This window comes from Salmo salar, chromosome 03 (assembly GCF_965601325.2).
Source record: "Salmo salar chromosome 03, fSalSal1, whole genome shotgun sequence".
Lineage (NCBI taxonomy): Eukaryota > Metazoa > Chordata > Actinopteri > Salmoniformes > Salmonidae > Salmo > Salmo salar.
In genome coordinates, this window is record NC_138293.1 from 41,118,194 (window position 1) to 41,138,487 (window position 20,294).

The 20,294-nt window shown below is 45.0% G+C and overlaps 1 protein-coding gene across 1 annotated transcript in view; it reads right to left on the reverse strand.

Annotated features, from left to right (window-relative positions):
* The window catches only part of LOC106599981 (potassium/sodium hyperpolarization-activated cyclic nucleotide-gated channel 1-like), a 74,575-nt gene extending 57,830 nt beyond the window's left edge, over positions 1-16,745 (reverse strand). The window contains exons 1-2 of the mRNA XM_014191309.3: positions 15,593-16,745; positions 8,601-9,024 (exon numbers count right to left, since the gene is read on the reverse strand). Of these exons, the coding sequence (XP_014046784.2) occupies positions 8,601-9,024; positions 15,593-16,740 (1,572 nt within the window). The 5' untranslated portion in view covers positions 16,741-16,745. The remainder of the gene's footprint in view (positions 1-8,600; positions 9,025-15,592) is intronic.
* Between the last annotated feature and the right edge of the window lie 3,549 nt (positions 16,746-20,294).

Below are 20,294 nucleotides of genomic sequence, written 5' to 3' on the forward strand. Positions count from 1 at the left end.
TTTGGAATCCAGCCAGAGTTAGCCTTGCCAACAGCTGGAATATTTATTCACCTGCAACCTGCATTCAGAATGACTGCCAGGGTTAGGGACATTGTGAGGAGACTTCCTAAGGCATTTAAACTGGAACAATCATTTCAGTAAAGGGTAAAAAAAATCGAAATAAATTATTGGATTAATTTAGAAAAATGTTAGTTATTTATCTCTGTGATAAGATTAATCAATCAATGTAAATGCAAAAACACAGATATTTAAAAGAATTCAAAAAAATCTACCTGCAGTGGAGCATGCTGGAAAATATCATAATGGCAATGATTATGGTACTAATTGGCCTTTTATGGTACCACCACAGTGACAAAGCCATTAGTTTGTTGTAAGTGGCAAAAACATAATTGGATCTTTTGGTGGGTACAAATGGGTACAATGGGTACAAGCACCAGCTGTCAGAGCAGCTCACAGATCACTGCACCTGTACATAGCCCATCTATAATTTAGCCCAAACAACTACCGCTTCCCCTACTGTATTTATTTATTTATTTTGCTCCTTTGCGCCCCAATATTTCTATTTCTACTTTGCACTTTCTTCCACTACAAATCCACCATTCCAGTGTTTTACTTACTATATTGTATTTACTTTGCCACCATGGCCTTTTTTGCCTTTATTTCCTTATCTCACCTCATTTGCTCACATTGTATATAGACTTATTTTTCTACTGTATTATTGACTGTATGTTTGTTTTACTCCATGTGTAACTCTGTGTTGTTGTATGTGTCGAACTGCTTTGCTTTATCTTGGCCAGGTCGTAATTGTATATGAGAACTTGTTCTCAACTTGCCTACCTGGTTAAATAAAGGTGAAATAAAATAAATAAATAAAAAATATGTACCTTTCTTCAATGCTTTACCGTACAGTACCATGTGAGATCACATGTGTATCTCTGAAGGTACACCATGTGTATTTTGATCTTTGTACCCCAGGGAACAATACTGCACTCAAAGGAGATGATTGTGGACTACAGGAAAAATAGGACCGAGCACACCCCCATTCTCATCGATGGGGCTGCAGTGAAGCAGGTTGAGAGCTTCAAGTTCCTTGGTGTCCACATCACCAACAAACTAACATGGTCCAAGCACACCAAGACAATCGTGAAGAGGGCACAACAAAACCTATTCCCCCTCAGGAGACTGAAAAGATTTGGCATGGGTCCTCAGATCCTCAAAAGGTTCTACAGCTGCACCATTGAGAGCATCCTGACTGGTTGCATCACTGCCTGGTATGGCAACTGCTCTGCTTCCGACCTCAAGGCACTATAGAGGATAGTGCGAACGGCCCAGTACATCACCATCCAGGACCTATATACCAGGTGGTGTCAGAGGAAGGCCCAAATTGTCAAAGACTCCAGCCACCCTTGCCATAGACTGTTCTCTCTGCTACTGCACGAAAAGAGGTACTGGAGCACCAAGTCTAGGTCCAAGAGGCTGCTAAACAGCTTCTACCCTCAAGCCTTAAGACTCCTGAACATCTAATCAAATGGCTACCCAGACTATGTGCATTGCCCCCCCCCCCCCCTCCTCTTTTACACCGCTGCTACTCTCTGTTATCATCCATCCATGCATAGTCACTTTAATAACTCTACCTACATGTACATATTACCTCAACTAACCGGTGCCCCCGCACATTCACTCTTTACTGGTACCCCCCGTATATATAGTCTCGCTATTGTTATTTTACTGCTGCTTTTTAATTACTTGTTACTTTTATTTCTTATTCTTATCCGTATTTTTCTTAACTGCATTGTTTGGTTAGGGTCTCATAAGTAAGCATTTCACTGTAAGGTCTACTACACCTGTTGTATTTGGCGCATTTGCTAATAAAAATGTGATTTGATTTGATTTCTAAGAGTACAGTACCAGAGCCATATTAACAGTATACAGAGTTCTGCTAACTCGGTTTAAGATATAGGATCTGAACGAGCAGCATGTTGGCACCCACAGGTTCCAAGACAATTACATTCTACAGAGAATGCAGATTAGAATACTACTTTAATGGAACGTTTGGTGCCAACATGTAACTGATTGGCAAACTGTATGGCTCTGTTAGGTTCTAATTTTGAGTACATAACTCACAGACACTAGAGAAGCTTAACCAACACAGCTGTCATTCAGACAAAAAAACATTTCACACGAGCACTGATATTTAACCCTTTCTCTTAAGCTGAGTCTCCTCCTCCACAACTGAACAGCCAATGCATCTCTGTTGCTAGACAGAACCTAAGTGATATCTGTTCTTCCTCACATCATCTAACCTGACCTCTTACCCCAACGTGATCACTCCTCCCCAACTCAAGGCTGTCATGGTTATTGATACCAGACCGTGTCTCTTCTCCTTCCAGAGGATCCCTGATGGCGAACAATAACATATCCTGACATAATGTAAACGTTATATATTACCCTCTTTCCCTCAGTGACATTGTTAGTTTCTAAGACCTCCACCCGTCTCTCCTTATCAAATACATGCCACATGTAATCGCTTCCCTGCACTCAACACATTCCAAGCTTAGTTGCACAGACTACATACCTTCCTCCTGTAACCATTAACTTCTGGTGTAGACCCTCTATACCTCAGCACTCCATCAGCGACATGAATAAGTATATTTTCATATTCTCAGAACCCAACAGCTCTAATCAGCACCATGGACAGCATCAAGATTCTTACTGACCGTAAACAGACAACCGAAGGGAAGCAGTGATAGAAAACAATTTGAGGCGTATTCTCAGCATTTCTGTGTGAAAATGTAATCACTAGAAGGACTTATTCCTTGAGGCCCTCCAGTCTTCCAAACAATGTTGTTGTTTTGGTGTGTAAAACAATAAACACTCACGTAATCAATTGGACAAGTGAATAACAACAACAAAAACAACAAACCTGCTACTACCACAGAACAAAGAGTTATGTCGCCATGGCAATTCCCATTAGTAGAGAGTACAGCGTAAGTTAAGGGCACACCATTCAACCCTAAACAGTGGAGAGGGACTGTCAACACTTCCTCTCCAAACTCCACTCTATGGCCTTGTTCAAACACTCAAAGCAGGCATCCTTCTTTCATTCCATCATTCCTGTACAAACACTGAATACAAGCATTTTTCCTTCATTCCTTCTATGCCTCCTTGTTTGACGTTATGAATAAGAGCGAAAGAGTGGAGAGATCTTGAACTCAGTCATTCAACTACATACAGATCAGTGGTTATCAAAAGGAAGGATGCATTTCGGAAGTATTCAAATATGGCATCTGAGGGATAGATCTGACAGTCATTCAGGATCTGCCAACTGCTCCATCCGTCCATCTGACTGCTGTCTACTTGTCTGCCTGTCTATGCCTGTTTAACACCCACCCATCTCAGCGCTCCTCTTCCATGCATGCCAAGTATCCTCCTCTAACCATCATGCACCGCTCTGTGTGTTTGTCGCATCATGTCTTCAGAAATCCAATTATCCAAAGGTAAGGGGCGCACACAGGGCCCAGTGCATCCACCATCCACACCACTGCAAAATGCCAGCTAGCGCCCGATGCCTGGCCTGGCAATACTTTCATAAGAGAAAAGTTTGAATGATCCCATTATCCCCATCAGACCTTTTGTGACATCGATGTGAGATGAGTCTGTCTATCCCTGTTCTTATGTGTCTGTCTATCCCTGTTCTCTCCCCTCTGCACAGGCCATACAAACGCTCCACACCGCGTGGCCGCAGCCACTCTAACCTGGTGGTCCCAGCGCGCACGACCCACGTGGAGTTCCAGATCTCCGGCAGCCTCTGGAACTGCCGGTCTGCGGCCAACAAGGCTGAGTTCATCTCAGCCTATGCTACCCTCCAGTCCCTCGACTTCCTGGCGCTGACGGAAACATGGATTACCACAGATAACACTGCTACTCCTACTGCTCTATCCTCGAATGCCCACGTGTTCTCGCATACCCCTAGAGCATCGAGCCAGCGGGGTGGTGGCACTGGAATCCTCATCTCTCCCAAGTGGACATTCTCTCTTTCTCCCCTGACCCATCTGTCTATCTCCTCATTTGAATTCCATGCTGTCACAGTTACCAGCCCTTTCAAGCTTAACATCCTTATCATTTATCGCCCTCCAGGTTCCCTTGGAGAGTTCATCAATGAGCTTGACGCCTTGATAAGTTCCTTTCCTGAGGATGGCTCACCTCTCACAGTTCTGGGTGACTTTAACCTCCCCACGTCTACCTTTGACTCATTCCTCTCACCTTCCCCCCCTACTCACAAGGCAGGCAATACGCTTGACCTCATCTTTACTAGATGCTGTTCTTCCACTAATCTCATTGCAACTCCCCTCCAAGTCTCTGACCACTACCTTGTATCCTTTTCCCTCTCGCTCTCATCCAACACTTCTCACTCTGCCCCTACTCGGATGGTATTGCGCCGTCCCAACCTTCGCTCTCTCTCTCCCGCTACTCTCTCCTCTTCCATCCTATCATCTCTTCCCTCTGCTCAAACCTTCTCCAACCTATCTCCTGATTCTGCCTCCTCAACCCTCCTCTCCTCCCTCTCTGCATCCTTTGATTTTCTCTGTCCCCTATCCTCCAGGCCGGCTCGGTCCTCCCCTCCTGCTCCGTGGCTCGACGACTCACTGCGAGCTCACAGAACAGGGCTCCGGGCAGCCGAGCGGAAATGGAGGAAAACTCGCCTCCCTGCGGACCTGGCATCCTTTCACTCCCTCCTCTCTACATTTTCCTCTTCTGTCTCTGCTGCTAAAGCCACTTTCTACCACTCTAAATTCCAAGCATCTGCCTCTAACCCTAGGAAGCTCTTTGCTACCTTCTCCTCCCTCCTGAATCCTTCTCCCCCTCCCCCCCCCTCCTCCCTCTCTGCGGATGACTTCGTCAACCATTTTGAAAAGAAGGTTGACGACATCCGATCCTCGTTTGCTAAGTCAAACGACACCGCTGGTCCTGCTCACACTGCCCTACCCTGTGCTTTGACCTCTTTCTCCCCTCTCTCTCCAGATGAAATCTCGCGTCTTGTGACGGCCGGCCGCCCAACAACCTGCCCACTTGACCCTATCCCCACCTCTCTTCTCCAGACCATTTCCGGAGACCTTCTCCCCTACCTCACCTCGCTCATCAACTCATCCTTGACCGCTGGCTACATCCCTTCCGTCTTCAAGAGAGCGAGAGTTGCACCCCTTCTGAAAAAACCTACACTCGATCCCTCTGATGTCAACAACTACAGACCAGTATCCCTTCTTTCTTTTCTCTCCAAAACTCTTGAACGTGCCGTCCTTGGCCAGCTCTCTTGCTATCTCTTTCAGAATGACCTTCTTGATCCTAATCAATCAGGTTTCAAGACTGGGCATTCAACTGAGACTGCTCTTCTCTGTGTCACGGAGGCTCTCCGCACGCTATAGCTAACTCTCTCTCCTCTGCTCTCATCCTTCTAGACCTATCTACTGCCTTTGATACTGTGAACCATCAGATCCTCCTCTCCACCCTCTCCGAGCTAGGCATCTCCGGCGCGGCCCACGCTTGGATTGCGTCCTACCTGACAGGTCGCTCCTACCAGGTGGCGTGGCGAGAATCTGTCTCCGCACCACATGCTCTCACCACTGGTGTCCCCCAGGGCTCTGTTCTAGGCCCTCTCCTATTCTCGCTATACACCAAGTCTCTTGGCTCTGTCATATCCTCACATGGTCTCTCCTATCATTGCTATGCAGACGACACACAATTAATCTTCTCCTTTCCCCCTTCTGACAACCAGGTGGCGAATCGCATCTCTGCATGTCTGGCAGACATATCAGTGTGGATGAATGATCACCACCTCAAGCTGAACCTCGGCAAGACGGAGCTGCTCTTCCTCCCGGGGAAGGACTGCCCGTTCCATGATCTCGCCATCACGGTTGACAACTCCCTTGTGTCCTCCTCCCAGAGTGCTAAGAGCCTCGGCGTGACCCTGGACAACACCCTGTCGTTCTCCACTAACATCAAGGCGGTGACCCGATCCTGTAGGTTCATGCTCCACAACATTCGCAGAGTACGACCCTGCCTCACACAGGAAGCGGCACAGGTCCTAATCCAGGCACTTGTCATCTCCCGCCTGGATTACTGCAACTCGCTGTTGGCTGGGCTCCCTGCCTGTGCCACTAAACCCCTACAACTCATCCAGAACGCCGCAGCCCGTCTGGTGTTCAACCTTCCCACGTTCTCTCACATCACCCCGCTCCTCCGCTCTCTCCACTGGCTTCCAGTTGAAGTTCGCATCCGCTACAAGACCATGGTGCTTGCCTACGGAGCTGTGAGGGGAACGGCACCTCCGTACCTTCAGGCTCTGATCAGGCCCTACACCCAAACAAGGGCACTGCGTTCATCCACCTCTGGCCTGCTCGCCTCCCTACCTCTGAGGAAGCACAGTTCCCGCTCAGCCCAGTCAACACTGTTCGCTGCTCTGGCACCCCAATGGTGGAACAAGCTCCCTCACGACGCCAGGACAGCGGAGTCAATCACCACCTTCCGGAGACACCTGAAACCCCACCTCTTTAAGGAATACCTAGGATAGGATAAAGTAATCCTTCTAACCCCCCCCCCCCCTTAAAAGATTTAGATGCACTATTGTAAAGTGGTTGTTCCACTGGATATTATAAGGTGAATGCACCAATTTGTAAGTCGCTCTGGATAAGAGCGTCTGCTAAATGTCTTAAATGTAAATGTAAATGTAATGAGGGATTGATAGACGGACCAAGGCCCCTCCAAGAGAACACAGTAGCGGGGGAAAAATGAATAGAGCAGAGGTATATTAGGCTACCTGCCGCAGGGAGGTTAAAGCGTTGGACTTGTAACCGAAAGGTTGCAAGATCGAATCCCTGAGCTGACAAGGTAATAAACTGTCGTTCTGCCCCTGAACAAGGCAGTTAGCCCACTGTTCCTAGGCCGTCATTGAAAATAAGAATTTGTTCTTAACTGACTTGCATAGTTAAATAAAGGTAAAATAAAAAAATCTAAAAATATTGTAGATGAATGAATAACTAGTAATGGCCAAAGGACAAACCAACCAATCAAGTACCATCCGAAGCTAACAAAGAGACAGAAAATGAATGGTGACACAATTAAAGGCTAACCTACGAGGAACGCTAGCCTAACTGAATTATAATAATAACAATTAGCCAGATATATAATCATAGTGAGCACCCCCTCCAGTGTGCCATATTACCACACCACCTGCTCCTCCTCGGCTTCTTCATTTATTAACTGTGTTTGCCTCTTTTAAAATGTTTCTTATCAAGATGAGCAGACGCCTTCTGGGAGTCGCGGGTCAAACGGGGAGACAGCGACGGCACTGATGGTGATTAGGATGCAAAGTGTGTTTTAAAGTTTAAACCCTCCTGCCAACAACAACACACAGGTCGAGAACAGCAAAGTAAACCTCCTGGCCCTCGATAAATGACTAGGAACAAACACAGGCAGGGCTGGGTCCAGACTGAACGTCTGTTTCACAGCTTATTGGTTGTCAGCCAACAACTAAAGTTCTTAGATGGAACTCGGTGACCTGACAGCACTTAGACCAAAGTCTGCTTTGATATTAATCTATAAAGAAGTCCAAATGGATGGGTGGCCAAGAGGTCCTGGGTACAGAACAGTGCAGTGTGCCTGTCAAATATTTAATGCTTGGCAGAGCATTCTATGATTTTCCACCTAGACAACTTGTCTGGACAACCTGTCACACTATTCACTACCCCTCACTACCCAATTCCCTATCTCTCACTACCCATCTCACTACCCTCAATTCACTACCCCTCACTACCCAATTCACTACCACTCAATATCAAACTTACTACCCACAATTCACTAACCATCACTACCCAAAATCACTGCCTAAAATTCACTACCCACTTTCATTACTATCATCAGCATTAGCACGATCCTGGCTCTTAGACTACTTCCTCCGTGACAATAGCCACTTGTCCTCTTTAGCCTGGCCATCTAGTGACTACCCTGAATCCATCGGTCACGTAGGGATGTTAGCCTACTTTCTCCCAAGGGTAACTACACATTAGTAGTGGATGAGGTAAGTTGACCACTGTACAATGTAAAAGCACTTTACATCTAGAGTAAAGCACTTTAAGACCTACAGTGGAAAGTGTGGTAAAAAAAATTCTAATCCAATCCATTATCATTATTGGCATGGGAAATTGCGTGATGCTGCTGTCCCACCTCCCTACTGTACCTTCTCTCTGACAATACGTGTACTTGTCTAGCATTGCCATGTAGCTTTCTAGCATAGTTATCTATGGTGACTATCCTAAACCATGTATTATGTAGCCACGATGCTGTGAGTGGGTACTACACATTAGTAGTGGATGAGATGAGTTTCCATCTTACAAGCTCCAGGAGAATGGTGCTATGTGTATACTATAGTTATCATCCTTTCTCCTATCATCAGGACAATAAATAGTTGATGAGGCTAGTTTGAGTTCCCCCCCTTACAAGTCCTTCGAGAACTATTGTGAAAAGTGACGAATAGACGCAATCCATTATGATAATTATTATAGGCCATGAAGCATTTCGGGGGGCTGTGTGGAGTGTTGTCCTACCTCTTCCCACTGGTGGATGTAGCGGATGAGCCGGGACAACCTCAGCAGCCTCAGTAGGCTAAGAATCTTAGTGAATCGTACGATCCTCAGGGCCCTGGCCGTCTTATACATCTCAGAGTCGATCCCCTTCTCCACGATCAGGAAGATATAATCCACGGGGATTGAGGAGACAAAGTCCACGATGAACCAGGTCTTCAGGTACGTCTTCTTGATGGTTTTGGGGTCCAGGATGATGTCGGAGTTGTCCTCGATAATGATGCCTGTGCGGAAGTTGAGGACCAGGTCCATGAGGAAGAAGGTGTCGGAGATGACGTTAAAGATGATCCAAGGGGTGGTTGTCCCGTCGTTGAAGAAGGTGATGCCCACCGGGATGATGATCAGGTTACCCACCATGAAGAGAAGCATTGTGAAATCCCAGTAGAACCTGGAGAAAGAGAAAGGGAGCGAGAGAGCGAGAGGGGAGAGTTTGGGTGTGTGTGCGTGCGTGTGCGTGTGTGTGTGAGGGAGTGAGTGGATTTGTGTGTGGATGAGGGAAAGGTAAAAGCGAGAGGGAGAGGTGGAGGAAAAGGATAGAATAGAGGACAAACGCAGAGTGATAGAGGCAAGAGAGGGAAATGGACAGGCACTGGAGACTTTCTAACAAAAACTGGTGAGTGTGTAAGCAAACTACAAAGACCTACAATATGTTAGTCTGAAGGGTTATGTTAAGCTAATTAATATTGATTTGCATTTTACATTTTAGTCATTTAGCAGACACTTTTATCCAAAGTGACTAACAGTTAGTGCATTCGTCTTAAGATTAGACAACCACATATCACAGTCACAGTAAGTACATTCTTCCTGAATAAAGTAGTTACCAGCAAAGTCAGTGTTAGTAGGAAAAGACAAATGCAATATTATTTTATTTATGTTTTTATAGGGTGGGGGATAAGACTGAGATGTCTTATTTCAGATACTCTTTGAAGAGGTAGGGTTTCAGTTGTTTTTGGAAGATGGGCAGGGACTCTGCTGTCCTAGCTTCAGGGGGACGCTCGTTCCACCACTGGGGTGTCAGGACAGAGAAGAGCTTTGACTGGGCTGAGCGGGAGCTGACCCTCAGTGGGGGTGGGACGGCCAAGAGACCAGAGGTGGCAGAACGGAGTACTCAGGTTGGGGTACAGGATTTAACCTGTTTGGGATAGGGGGCAGTATTTTCACGTCCGGATAAAAAACGTACCCGATTTAATCTGGTTACTACTCCTGCCCAGAAACTAGAATATGCATATAATTAGTAGATTTGGATAGAAAACACTCTAAAGTTTCTAAAACTGTTTGAATGGTGTCTGTGAGTATAACAGAACTCATATGGCAGGCCAAAACCTGAGAAGATTCTATACAGGAAGTGCCCTGTCTGACCATTTGTTCTCCTTCTAGGGCATCTCTATCAAAAATACAGCATCTCTGCTGTAACATGACATTTTCTAAGGCTTTCATTGGCTCTCAGAAGGCGCCAGAAAGTGGAATGAGAGCTCTCCAGTCTCTGGGCGAAAAACAGCAGGGGTTTTTGTGAGTGGTCCTTGGAATATTATCGCTATTTTACGAGAAAAATAGCATAAAAATGTATTTTAAACAGCGTTTGACATGCTTCAAAGTACGGTAATGGAATATTTGGTCATTTTTTGTCACGAAATGCGCCGGCGCGTCACCCTTCGGATAGTGACTTGAACGCACGAACAAAACGGAGCTATTTCGATATAACTATGGATTATTTCGAACCAAAACAATATTTGTTGTTGAAGTAGAAGTCCTGGGAGTGCATTCTGATGAAGAACAGCAAAGGTAATCCAATTTTTCTTATAGTAAATCTGAGTTTGGTGAGGGCCAAACTTGGTGGGTGTCAAATTAGCTAGCCATGATGGCCGGGCTATCTACTCAGAATATTGTAAAATGTGCTTTCACCGAAAAACTATTTTAAAATCGGACACCGCGATTGCATAGAGGAGTTCTGTATCTATAATTCTTAAAATAATTGTTATGCTTTTTGTGAACGTTTATCGTGAGTAATTTAGTAAATTCACCGGAAGTTTTCGGTGGGTATGCTGGTTCTGAACGTCACATGCTAATGTAAAAAGCTGGTTTTTGATATAAATATGAACTTGATTGAACAAAACATGCATGTATTGTATAACATAATGTCCTAGGAGTGTCATCTGATGAAGATCATCAAAGGTTAGTGCTGCATTTAGCTGTGGTTTTGGTTTTTGTGACATATATGCTTGCTTGAAAAATGGCTGTGTGATTATTTTTGGGAGGGTACTCTCCTGACATAATCTAATGTTTTGCTTTCATTGTAAAGCCTTTTTGAAATCGGACAATGTGGTTAGATAAAGGAGAGTCTTGTCTTTAAAATGGTGTAAAATAGTCATATGTTTGAAAAATTGAAGTTTTTGCATTTTTTAGGTATTTGTAATTCGCACCACGCTATACCATTGGATATTGGTGAGGCGTTCCGCTAGCGTAACGTCTGTCCCTAAAGCGTAACCTGAAGGAATATGAAAATTAATGATTGATGAATGAGAATGAGCATTATTGTTGTAAATCATTGTTTTAGTACACCTCCAATGTAGAAAATGCATTATATGTACAGAAGTAAACTCGGCGAAAAAAGAAATGTCCCTTTTTCAGGACCCTATCTTACAAAGATAATTTGTAAAAATCCAAATAACTTCACAGATCTTCATTGTAAAGGGTTTAAAAAATGTTTCCCATGCTTGTTCAATGAACCATGAACATTTAATGAACATGCACCTGTGGAACGGTCGTTAAGACACTAACAGCTTACAGACGGTAGGCAATTAAGGTCACAGTTATGAAAACTTAGGACACTAAAGAGGCCTTTCTACTGACTCTGAAAAACACTAAAAGAAAGATGCCCAGGGTCCCTGCTCATCTGCGTGAACGTGCCTTAGGCATGCTGCAAGGAGGCATGAGGACTGCAGATGTGATCAAGGCAATAAATTGCAATGTCCGTACCGTGAGACGCCTAAAACAGCGCTACAGGGAGACAGGACAGACAGCTGATCATCCTCGCAGTGGCAGACCACGTGTAACAACACCTGCACAGGATAGGTACATCCGAACATCACACCTGCGGGACAGGTATAGGATGGCAGCAACAACTGCCCGAGTTACACGAGGAACGCACAATCCCTCCATCAGTGCTCAGACTGTCCGCAATAGGCTGAAAGAGGCTGGACTGAGGGCTTGTAGGCCTGTTGTAAGGCAGGTCCTCACCAGACATCACTGGCAACAACGCCGCCTATGGGCACAAACCCACCGTTGCTGGACCAGACAGGACTGGCAAAAAATGCTCTTCACTGATGAGTCGTGGTTTTGTCTCACCAGGGGTGATGGTCAGATTCGCGTTTATCGTCAAAGGAATGAGCGTTACACCGAGGCCTGTACTCTGGAGCTGGATCGATTTGGAGGTGGAGTGTACGTCATGGTCTGGGGCGGTGTGTCACAGCATCATCGGACTGAGCTTGTCGTCATTACAGGCAATCTCAACGCTGTGCGATACAGGGAAGACATCCTCCTCCCTCATGTGGTACCCTTCCTGCAGGCTCATCCTGACATGACCATCCAGCATGACAATGCCACCAGCCATAGTGCTCGTTCTGTGCGTGATTTCCTGCAAGACAGGAATGTCAGTGTTCTGCCATGGCCAGCAAAGAGCACGGATCTCAATCCCATTGAGCACGTCTGGGACCTGTTGGATCGGAGGGTGAGGGCTAGGGCCATTCCTGTCAGAAATGTCTGGGAACTTGCAGGTGCCTTGGTGGAAGAGTGGAGTAACATCTCACAGCAAGAACTGGCAAATCTGGTGCAGTCCACAAGGAGGAGATGCACTGCAGTGCTTAATGCAGCTGGTGGACACACCAGATACTGACTGTTACTTTTGATTTTGACCACCCCTTTGTTCAGGGACACATTATTTCATTTCTGTTAGTCACATGTCTGTGGAACTTGTTCAGTTTATGTCTCAGTTGTTGAATCTTGTTATGTTCATACAAATACTTACACATGTTAAGTTTGCTGAAAATAAACGCAGTTGACAGTGAGGACGTTTCTTTTTTTGCTGAGTTTATGTGGACACCACTTCAAATGAGTAGATTCCGCTATTTCAGCCACACCCGTTGCTGACAGGTGTATAAAATAGAGCTCACCGCCATGCAATCTCCATAGAGAAACATTGGCAGTAGAATGGCTGTACTGAAGAGCTCAGTGACATTCAACTTGGCACCGTCATAGGATGCCACCTTTCCAACAAGTCAGTTCGTCAAATTTCTGCCCTGCTAGAGCTGCTCAACTGTAAGTGCTGTTATTGTGACGTGGAAACGTCTAGGAGCAACAACGGCTCATCCACAAAGTGGTAGGCCACACACGCTTACAGAACAGGACCGCCGAGTGCTGAAGCGCATAAAAATTGTCTGTCCTCAGTTGCAACACTCACTACTGAGTTCCAAACTGCCTCTGGAAGCAACGTTAGCACAATAACTGTGCAGCGGGAACTTCATGAAATGGGTTTACATGGCTGAGCAGCCGCACACAAGCTTAAGATCCCCATGCGCAATGCCAAGCGTCGGCTGGAGTGTTGTAAAGCTCGCTGCCAATGGACTCTGGAGCAGTGGAAACACGTTCTCTGGAGTGATGAATCACGCTTCACCATCTGGCAGTCCGACAGACGAATCTGGGTTTGGCGGATGCCAGGAGAACGCTATCTGCCCAAATGCATAGTGCCAACTATAAAGTTTGGTGGAGGAGGAATAATAGTCTGGGGCTGTTTTTCATGGTTCTGGATAAGTCCCTTAGTTCCAGTGAAGGGAAATATTAACACTATAGCATACAATAACATTCTAGACAATTCTGTAATTCCAACTTTGTGGCAACAGTTTGGGGAAGGCCCTTTCCTGTTTCAGCATGACAATGCCCTCGTGCACTAAGCAAGGTCCATACAGAAATGGTTTGTTGAGATCGGTGTGGAAGAACTTGACTGGCCTGCACAGAGACCTGACCTCAACCTCATCAAACACCTTTGGGATGAATTGGAACGCCGACCTTGAGCAAGGCCTAATCGGCCCACATCAATGCCCGACCTCACTAATGCTCTTATGGCTGAATGGAAGTAAGTCCCCGCAGAAATGTTCCAACATCTAGTGGACTGCTTTCCTAGAAGAGTGGAGGCTGTTATAGCAGGAAAGAGGGGACCAACTCTATATTATTGCCCATGACATTGGAATGAGATGTTCGATGAGCAGGTGTCCACATACTTTTGGTCATGTAGTGTATGTTTTTGCGTTTTATTATTGTAGTAAACATAGGCCTGTGTTGTTTTTCTTATCAACAACAACAGTAGCAGCATATGCCTTAATTGCATGTTTATGCATATTTGTATAAACTGCATGGGAAAATAAAATAGCTTAAGTGAAATGGTACTAGTATTGTAGTCAAACTAATTCAGTAAAATCCAATGAGCCGAGGCTTAAAGAGCAGGTTACACGGTTGGGTGCTGCTGCTGATGACAGTCAGAAGTACAGGGCTAGTATGCTTGTGTTCATTGATAAGAGTGTTCATGGCCGGGCAGTCAGAGCGGGCTCGCTGCAGGTGCAACGCTGAGTCATTACACTGCGACTGACGCACTAGGTCTTAACCGTGTACCTAGAGATAGTGAACACAGCTCCACAGTTTACACCACAACAATATCATATTTGATTAACCCTGTAAGTGACGCTATTTGTGAGAACTATGGGCATGCCTACTCCTATAAGAGACTTGTAATTTTGGTGTTGTATAACTCTCTTCGAGAGTCAAATTCCTTCAAATTATATACGTATCAATAAAGTATTGTACTGAATCAACATTATTTGATCAGATTCGTGAACATGAGTTGAGCAGAAACAGCGCGATGTGTGAATCGAAAGAAGCTAAAAGTAGCTGCCAGCTCCATTCTTGGTTAAGCGGGATCTGTCCACTCGCGAGTGGTGCTGAAACGAGGGAAGTAAGCGCCCATGTGTCTATCACGAACTTCAGTGGCACAAAGATGCAATTCCATGACCCTGTATACAATGGTCCCATTTCGTGAAAATCAAGCATTTCATAATCAACATGATCCTCTCAAAGGCGAGAGGACCCACATATGTATGTCAATTCTCCTTATCGCTGATAAAACCGTGATAAAAGGGAAAGCGAACCCGTCATTATTAAAATGCTTGATCCGGGGAGTCATAGAGGCGGATATGTCTCGAGTGAGCATGCTTAAGGTTTTAGCACACTTGGCTCAAGGTGACATTCCATTACTGAGTCCATCACACACCCCGGCAGTCCTGTCAGTCAAGGACCTAGCTCACAGCCGGCCACGACGCTAACATCTGTTCGAAACAAACCATATTTTAATCTAGCCCCACGGTAAATAGCCTAGTAATTGGCGTGATTTAATAATGTTGGGTTAAGATTAGCATATTGTTCTGAATGAGATCGATGCGAGGCTTGGTTGGTTATCCCAGACATTCAACAGAGGGCTGTTGTTTACAACCTTGAAAGGGCACGATATCATCGCTATTCATAAAGCCTATACCTTGCCAAAAAGCTTTGCTCTCAGGTTGTCTTTGAAATATACCAAAAAGCAGGTGTTAAAAAACCTGTCTTTGTCAATGGCCTATTGTTTAATGAAAATCACTACATAGATGTGTTCTATTCAATAAAATGTAATCGAAATGTATAGGCTAAAATATCAGCCAGAACAGGTGGGCCAAAATGGGTTATTATGTCTGGTTTATAACAACTAATGACAATAGACTGTGTTGCACAATGCACATTGACAATAGGCATTCTACTTCTGGGCCCCTGGACTCTCATTATAACTTGTTGATGGTGCTATGGTGCCAAACAAAGGCCCTCCATGACAATGCCAACATGCACACTCATAGATACCAACCGCAGCACTTAACCCTTACCTGAAATCACTGTAGGGGTGGATAATCCAATTGCCTGCTGATTTAACCCGCTCTTGCTCCCTCTCCACCGCCTTTTGACTCCCATACATACGTAAGGAGAATTTGTTAACTCCAGGTTGGAGCATGGCACTGAATTGTCGCTGCATGAAGGTGCTTCCGCCGGGCTCGGCATCCTCGGTCTGGATCTGGGGTCCCTCCTCGGGCTTCTGGAAGGTGACAGAATTCCTGGGCTGCTGGGTCGTCTGGGTCTGGGTCGAGCCGTGCAGTGATGAGGAGGCTTTCCTGCTCGGCGCGTTGGAGAAGGACACCCTGGAGTCTTTTTTCTCGGGGATGCCGGTGGAAACCGGGGTGATGCCGGGGTTTGCGCCCACTTCCCCGTGGCCCTGCGTGATGGAGCTTGTCATTGAGCCATCCATGCTGGCCCTGGCTGAGTTACAGGCACCACGCCTAAGGGTCCCTCCGTCTTCGGCCCTCCCCGCCCCGGCAGTCTTGTTGGAGATGATCGAGCGCAGGCTCCCGGTCCCGGAGTCCCTCCTGCATTCTCCGTTTTTGTTGCATTTCATTCTTGAAATTGGAGCGGTGCTGTTGCAACCATCACCTGCTGCCGCGTTTAAAACCTCTAGGTTGACGGCTGCTCCAGACGCCTCCGCCCCTGCCACTCTGTTGGTCTCGCCGCGCCCGGCATTATCTCCCAGACACGTTGTGGTATCAATCGCTTTGGATGCTACAGTGGGCTCAGTGGCAGCAGGCGCGTCCTCCGCTTGCGGTAGGCTGGGCTCGTTGTTTGTAGAGTTATTTCTGGTAGCCATGGCCGCGGCTCCCCCTCCTGGCGTAAAGTTCTTCATTCTGATACTCCCTCCTCCACCTCCACCACCACCGCTACTGCTGCTCCCCCCGGCTCGGCGCAGCCGCGGATGCTGAAACTTGGACTCCTCCTCACCATCCTCCGCCTCGTCCATGACGGCGTTGCTGGCCATGCCGAGCTGCTTCACACTTGGGGCGCTCTGGCTGGCAGCAGCAGCAGCGGGGACAGGGTCAACATTGCTGCTCCTACAATTGGACGCGGCAGCTTTGGGCGCGCTGATGTGGCTACATCCGCTTACGCCCGCAGCCTTCTTTTTCATGGTCGCCTTCTTGTCCATGGGCATGTCAAATTGTGCCTCCATTTATCTTTAGAGAAAACCATATCAGGAACAGAGGAGAGGGGGAGAGAGATAGTGGAGAGAGAAAGGAGAGAGAGGGAGGGTGGACGTGACTTCTTTGCAAACTTTACAAGAGCAGGTATCTGTGGCTGTGCTCACTTTCAGAGATCATGTAAGCATCGCTTCAAGATAGTTTCTCTTTTATCACATCTAATACAACTTTGATGGCAGTTGCTCTGGGATTAAGTCACATTCGACAAAATATACTGTAAACCTGCAATGAAATTCTAATCAATCAAACTCCCCAAATATTCAACAAGCTTTCAGCTAAAATCATAATGTGGTCCTTTAGGGTCAATGACTCACAGCATTCAAAAGCTATATTAAAACGTCATAATTAACCAATGATATATATTTTTTTAAAGGGTGTTTTCAATGACAAGTTGTCAAACAGGGGTGTAGCGCCCTCTAGTGTCCATACAGGTGGAATACAATGAAAGAGACCTCAAAGTGATACTAGTATTTTTCCTTTACCTCAACTCATCTGCACTGATGAGATGGTGAACTCCCACAGTAACAGCAACTTCCCAATGGGCATCCATCACTTTCACCTATCGCATGTTTCCATATCAGGTCATGGAAATCAAGAGATAAGGGGAGGAGGCCGCAACTATCGAAATGCACCCTTTATAAGCATGTCCTTGAATCTAAATATTTGGGTTTTCATTAAAGATTATCTTCAAAGATACAGCTTTCATCTTACACCAAGCTTTCCGAGAAGTGGGGTACAGTCACCCAGACCTTAGATTAGGATATCAGTTAACAGATACATAATGTTCGCAGGCACCAAGTGATTCTTTCTGGTAGGGTTACATTCTATCTTCAGTTATGGTCCTGTTGATGTTACCACCATCAACAGGACCATATAACTTATTGTAAACACATTATTATTTCAGGACTACTTTACAATACAGAAACAATGTTCAATCGATCTCAAATTGTATCCAAGCATTTACAACCCGGTGAGCTGAGCACGTATTGCATTTTAATCAATCATACAGTGATCAAACCAGAGCAGCAGTAGGATACTAAGGAACAGCTCTGAAAAAGGACCCCAACTCCTGATCTGATATAAGACAAGGACGCCTTTGAGGGAGATCAATGTTAGGGAAAAAGTGGCCAGCATTTCTTTATTGCCAAGTCTGCTATATCCAGAGCCATGTATTTAAAGTGTTGGGACCATAGAAATAGAAGCAATAGAACAGGCATCCCCATTCAAGTCAATGATGGCATAATGGGTGGACTGGCGGCCATTGCGAGTGTACACATAGGAGCAAAGCAGTAACTAAAATCAGGAACTAAAAGCAAGAAGTGTACCCATCAATATGTGCTGGGATTTTTGATTCAACTCAACTCATCCAGGCTGTATCACAACCGGCCGTGATTGGGAGTCCCATAGGGCGGCGCACAGTTGGCCTAGCGTCGCCCGGGTTTGGCAGGTGTAGGCCGTCATTGTAAATAAGAATTTGTTCTTAACTCACTTGCCTAGTTAAATAAAGGTAAAAAATGTAAATAAAAATAAAATAACTGACCAGAGGCCTAAATGGAATGATATCAAACACATTTACATTCCATTAATTCCATTCCAGCCATTACAAGGAGCTCATCCTCCTATAGCTCCTCCCACAAGCTTGCAACTGCAATAACAAAAATTACATTCCTTTGCATGATCCATCAGTTTACATATATTGGAATGACCAGAGGAGGCCGATGGAAGGGGCTATAGGATATTCGATTCTATTTCGATGGTTGGGACATTGAGTTTACATTACCATAGAAATTACTGCATCACAATCACAAAACTCACAGCCATTGTGAGTTTACCATTCAAATTGCCAGGGTTAGAGGTTCCAAGCTTGTTCTATTCATTTTATTTCTATGGAAGAGAGATTGACACTACAACGTTCAGTTTGCAGCCATGTTAGCACGCCATTAACACTACATGGGGAATAGCTATATATATTTAAAACAAATGCTATGTAACTGAATATCTAGAATTAGAACAATATAAACAATTCTAAAAGTTGGCCAAACTCTCTAAATATATGGTCTTGGGATGTCCCTACCCCATTGAAGTTTAAATGCAAAATGGTTAAGGTAAGAGCTAAGGTTAGGAAAAAGGTTATGGTTAAGGTAAGGGTAGGGTTAAGGATCCCGGATAGCACGAACCCTAAATATATGACTATGGCTATATCCACTGTCCAGATGGACGGGACGTTCCGTATGGTTTTTGCAGCTGGCGCAAAAGTGGGTCATTTAGCGAATGATGTTCATTATATTTGTCTGTAAGTTAGGTATGACTAAATATTGTTTCCACACTTAGGAACGTAATCAGAACCTTATATTATTCATTTTGGTTAACCCCTGGCATAGTCAGCCAGATACCGTGAAAGACAGCTGTCACTCTCAAGTGCTCGCGCGGTGGCTACCTAGAGTTACGTTAACTTTTATCTCTTGCGTGTCGTGGACCTTTTGGTTATGGATCCCTTCAACAGTTTAGAGCCTGTGATATCTGTTCCTGTTGGCTTAAAGAGGAACTCTTCTAAAAAAGCGAATGAACAGGAGAGAGACAAGATCTAGCTATACTGGCGGCAAACAACGAGCTGTGTCACTCAAGAATCAATCCATCCTTGACCAGCAAATTAATTGTGACAGACTTTCAATGTTCTTATTATTCCTAAAATCCTTCCCTAAAGTGTAGGCTATATGATCAAACTCAAAAAACCTCCCTTGATTTATCCATCAAAAAACTGTAAAACCCCCATTAATAAAAATGAAAAAAGTTGTTTAAAAAGTCCTGAAAAAACACACACATTGTATTAACTGTTCCCTCTGGATACAATAAATCAGCTTGGTGATATTTGCACAATATAGTTGATTATTTTAATATTTATTTAAGTATAGCTACTTTATTACAAGTAACGTTTAAAACCCAATCAGGATACTATTGTTTTGTTGTTTGGGGTGGATATATGACGTTTTGCCCCAAAAACGTGATTATTTGTCTCTCTAAAATAAAATAACCTTGCAATATATTTCAAACAAAATCATGTCTGTCTTTCCACTAGCCTATGTCATGGTAAGATGGAAAAATAATAGCTCTATCTGTCATGTCCTGACCATAGAAAGCTGTTATTTTCTATGGTAGAGTAGGTCAGGGCGTGACAGGGCGGGTTTTCTAGTTTAGTTTTTCTAAGTTGTTATGTTCTAGATTTGTATTTCTATGTTGGGTTTTGTTTGGGATGATCTCCAATTAGAGGCAGCTGGTCATCGTTGTCTCTAATTGGAGATCATACTTAAGTAGGTGTTTTTCCCACCTGGGTTTGTGGGAGATTGTTTTTGAGTTAGTGTATGTTTCAACTCTGCATCATGGGTTGTTGTTGTTGTTGTTGTTGTTGTTGTTGTTGTTGTTGTTCAGTTTATGTGTATGTATTGCATAGTTTCACAGTGAAAATAAAATGTGGAACGACACACACGCTGCACTTTGGTCCGCTCTTTCC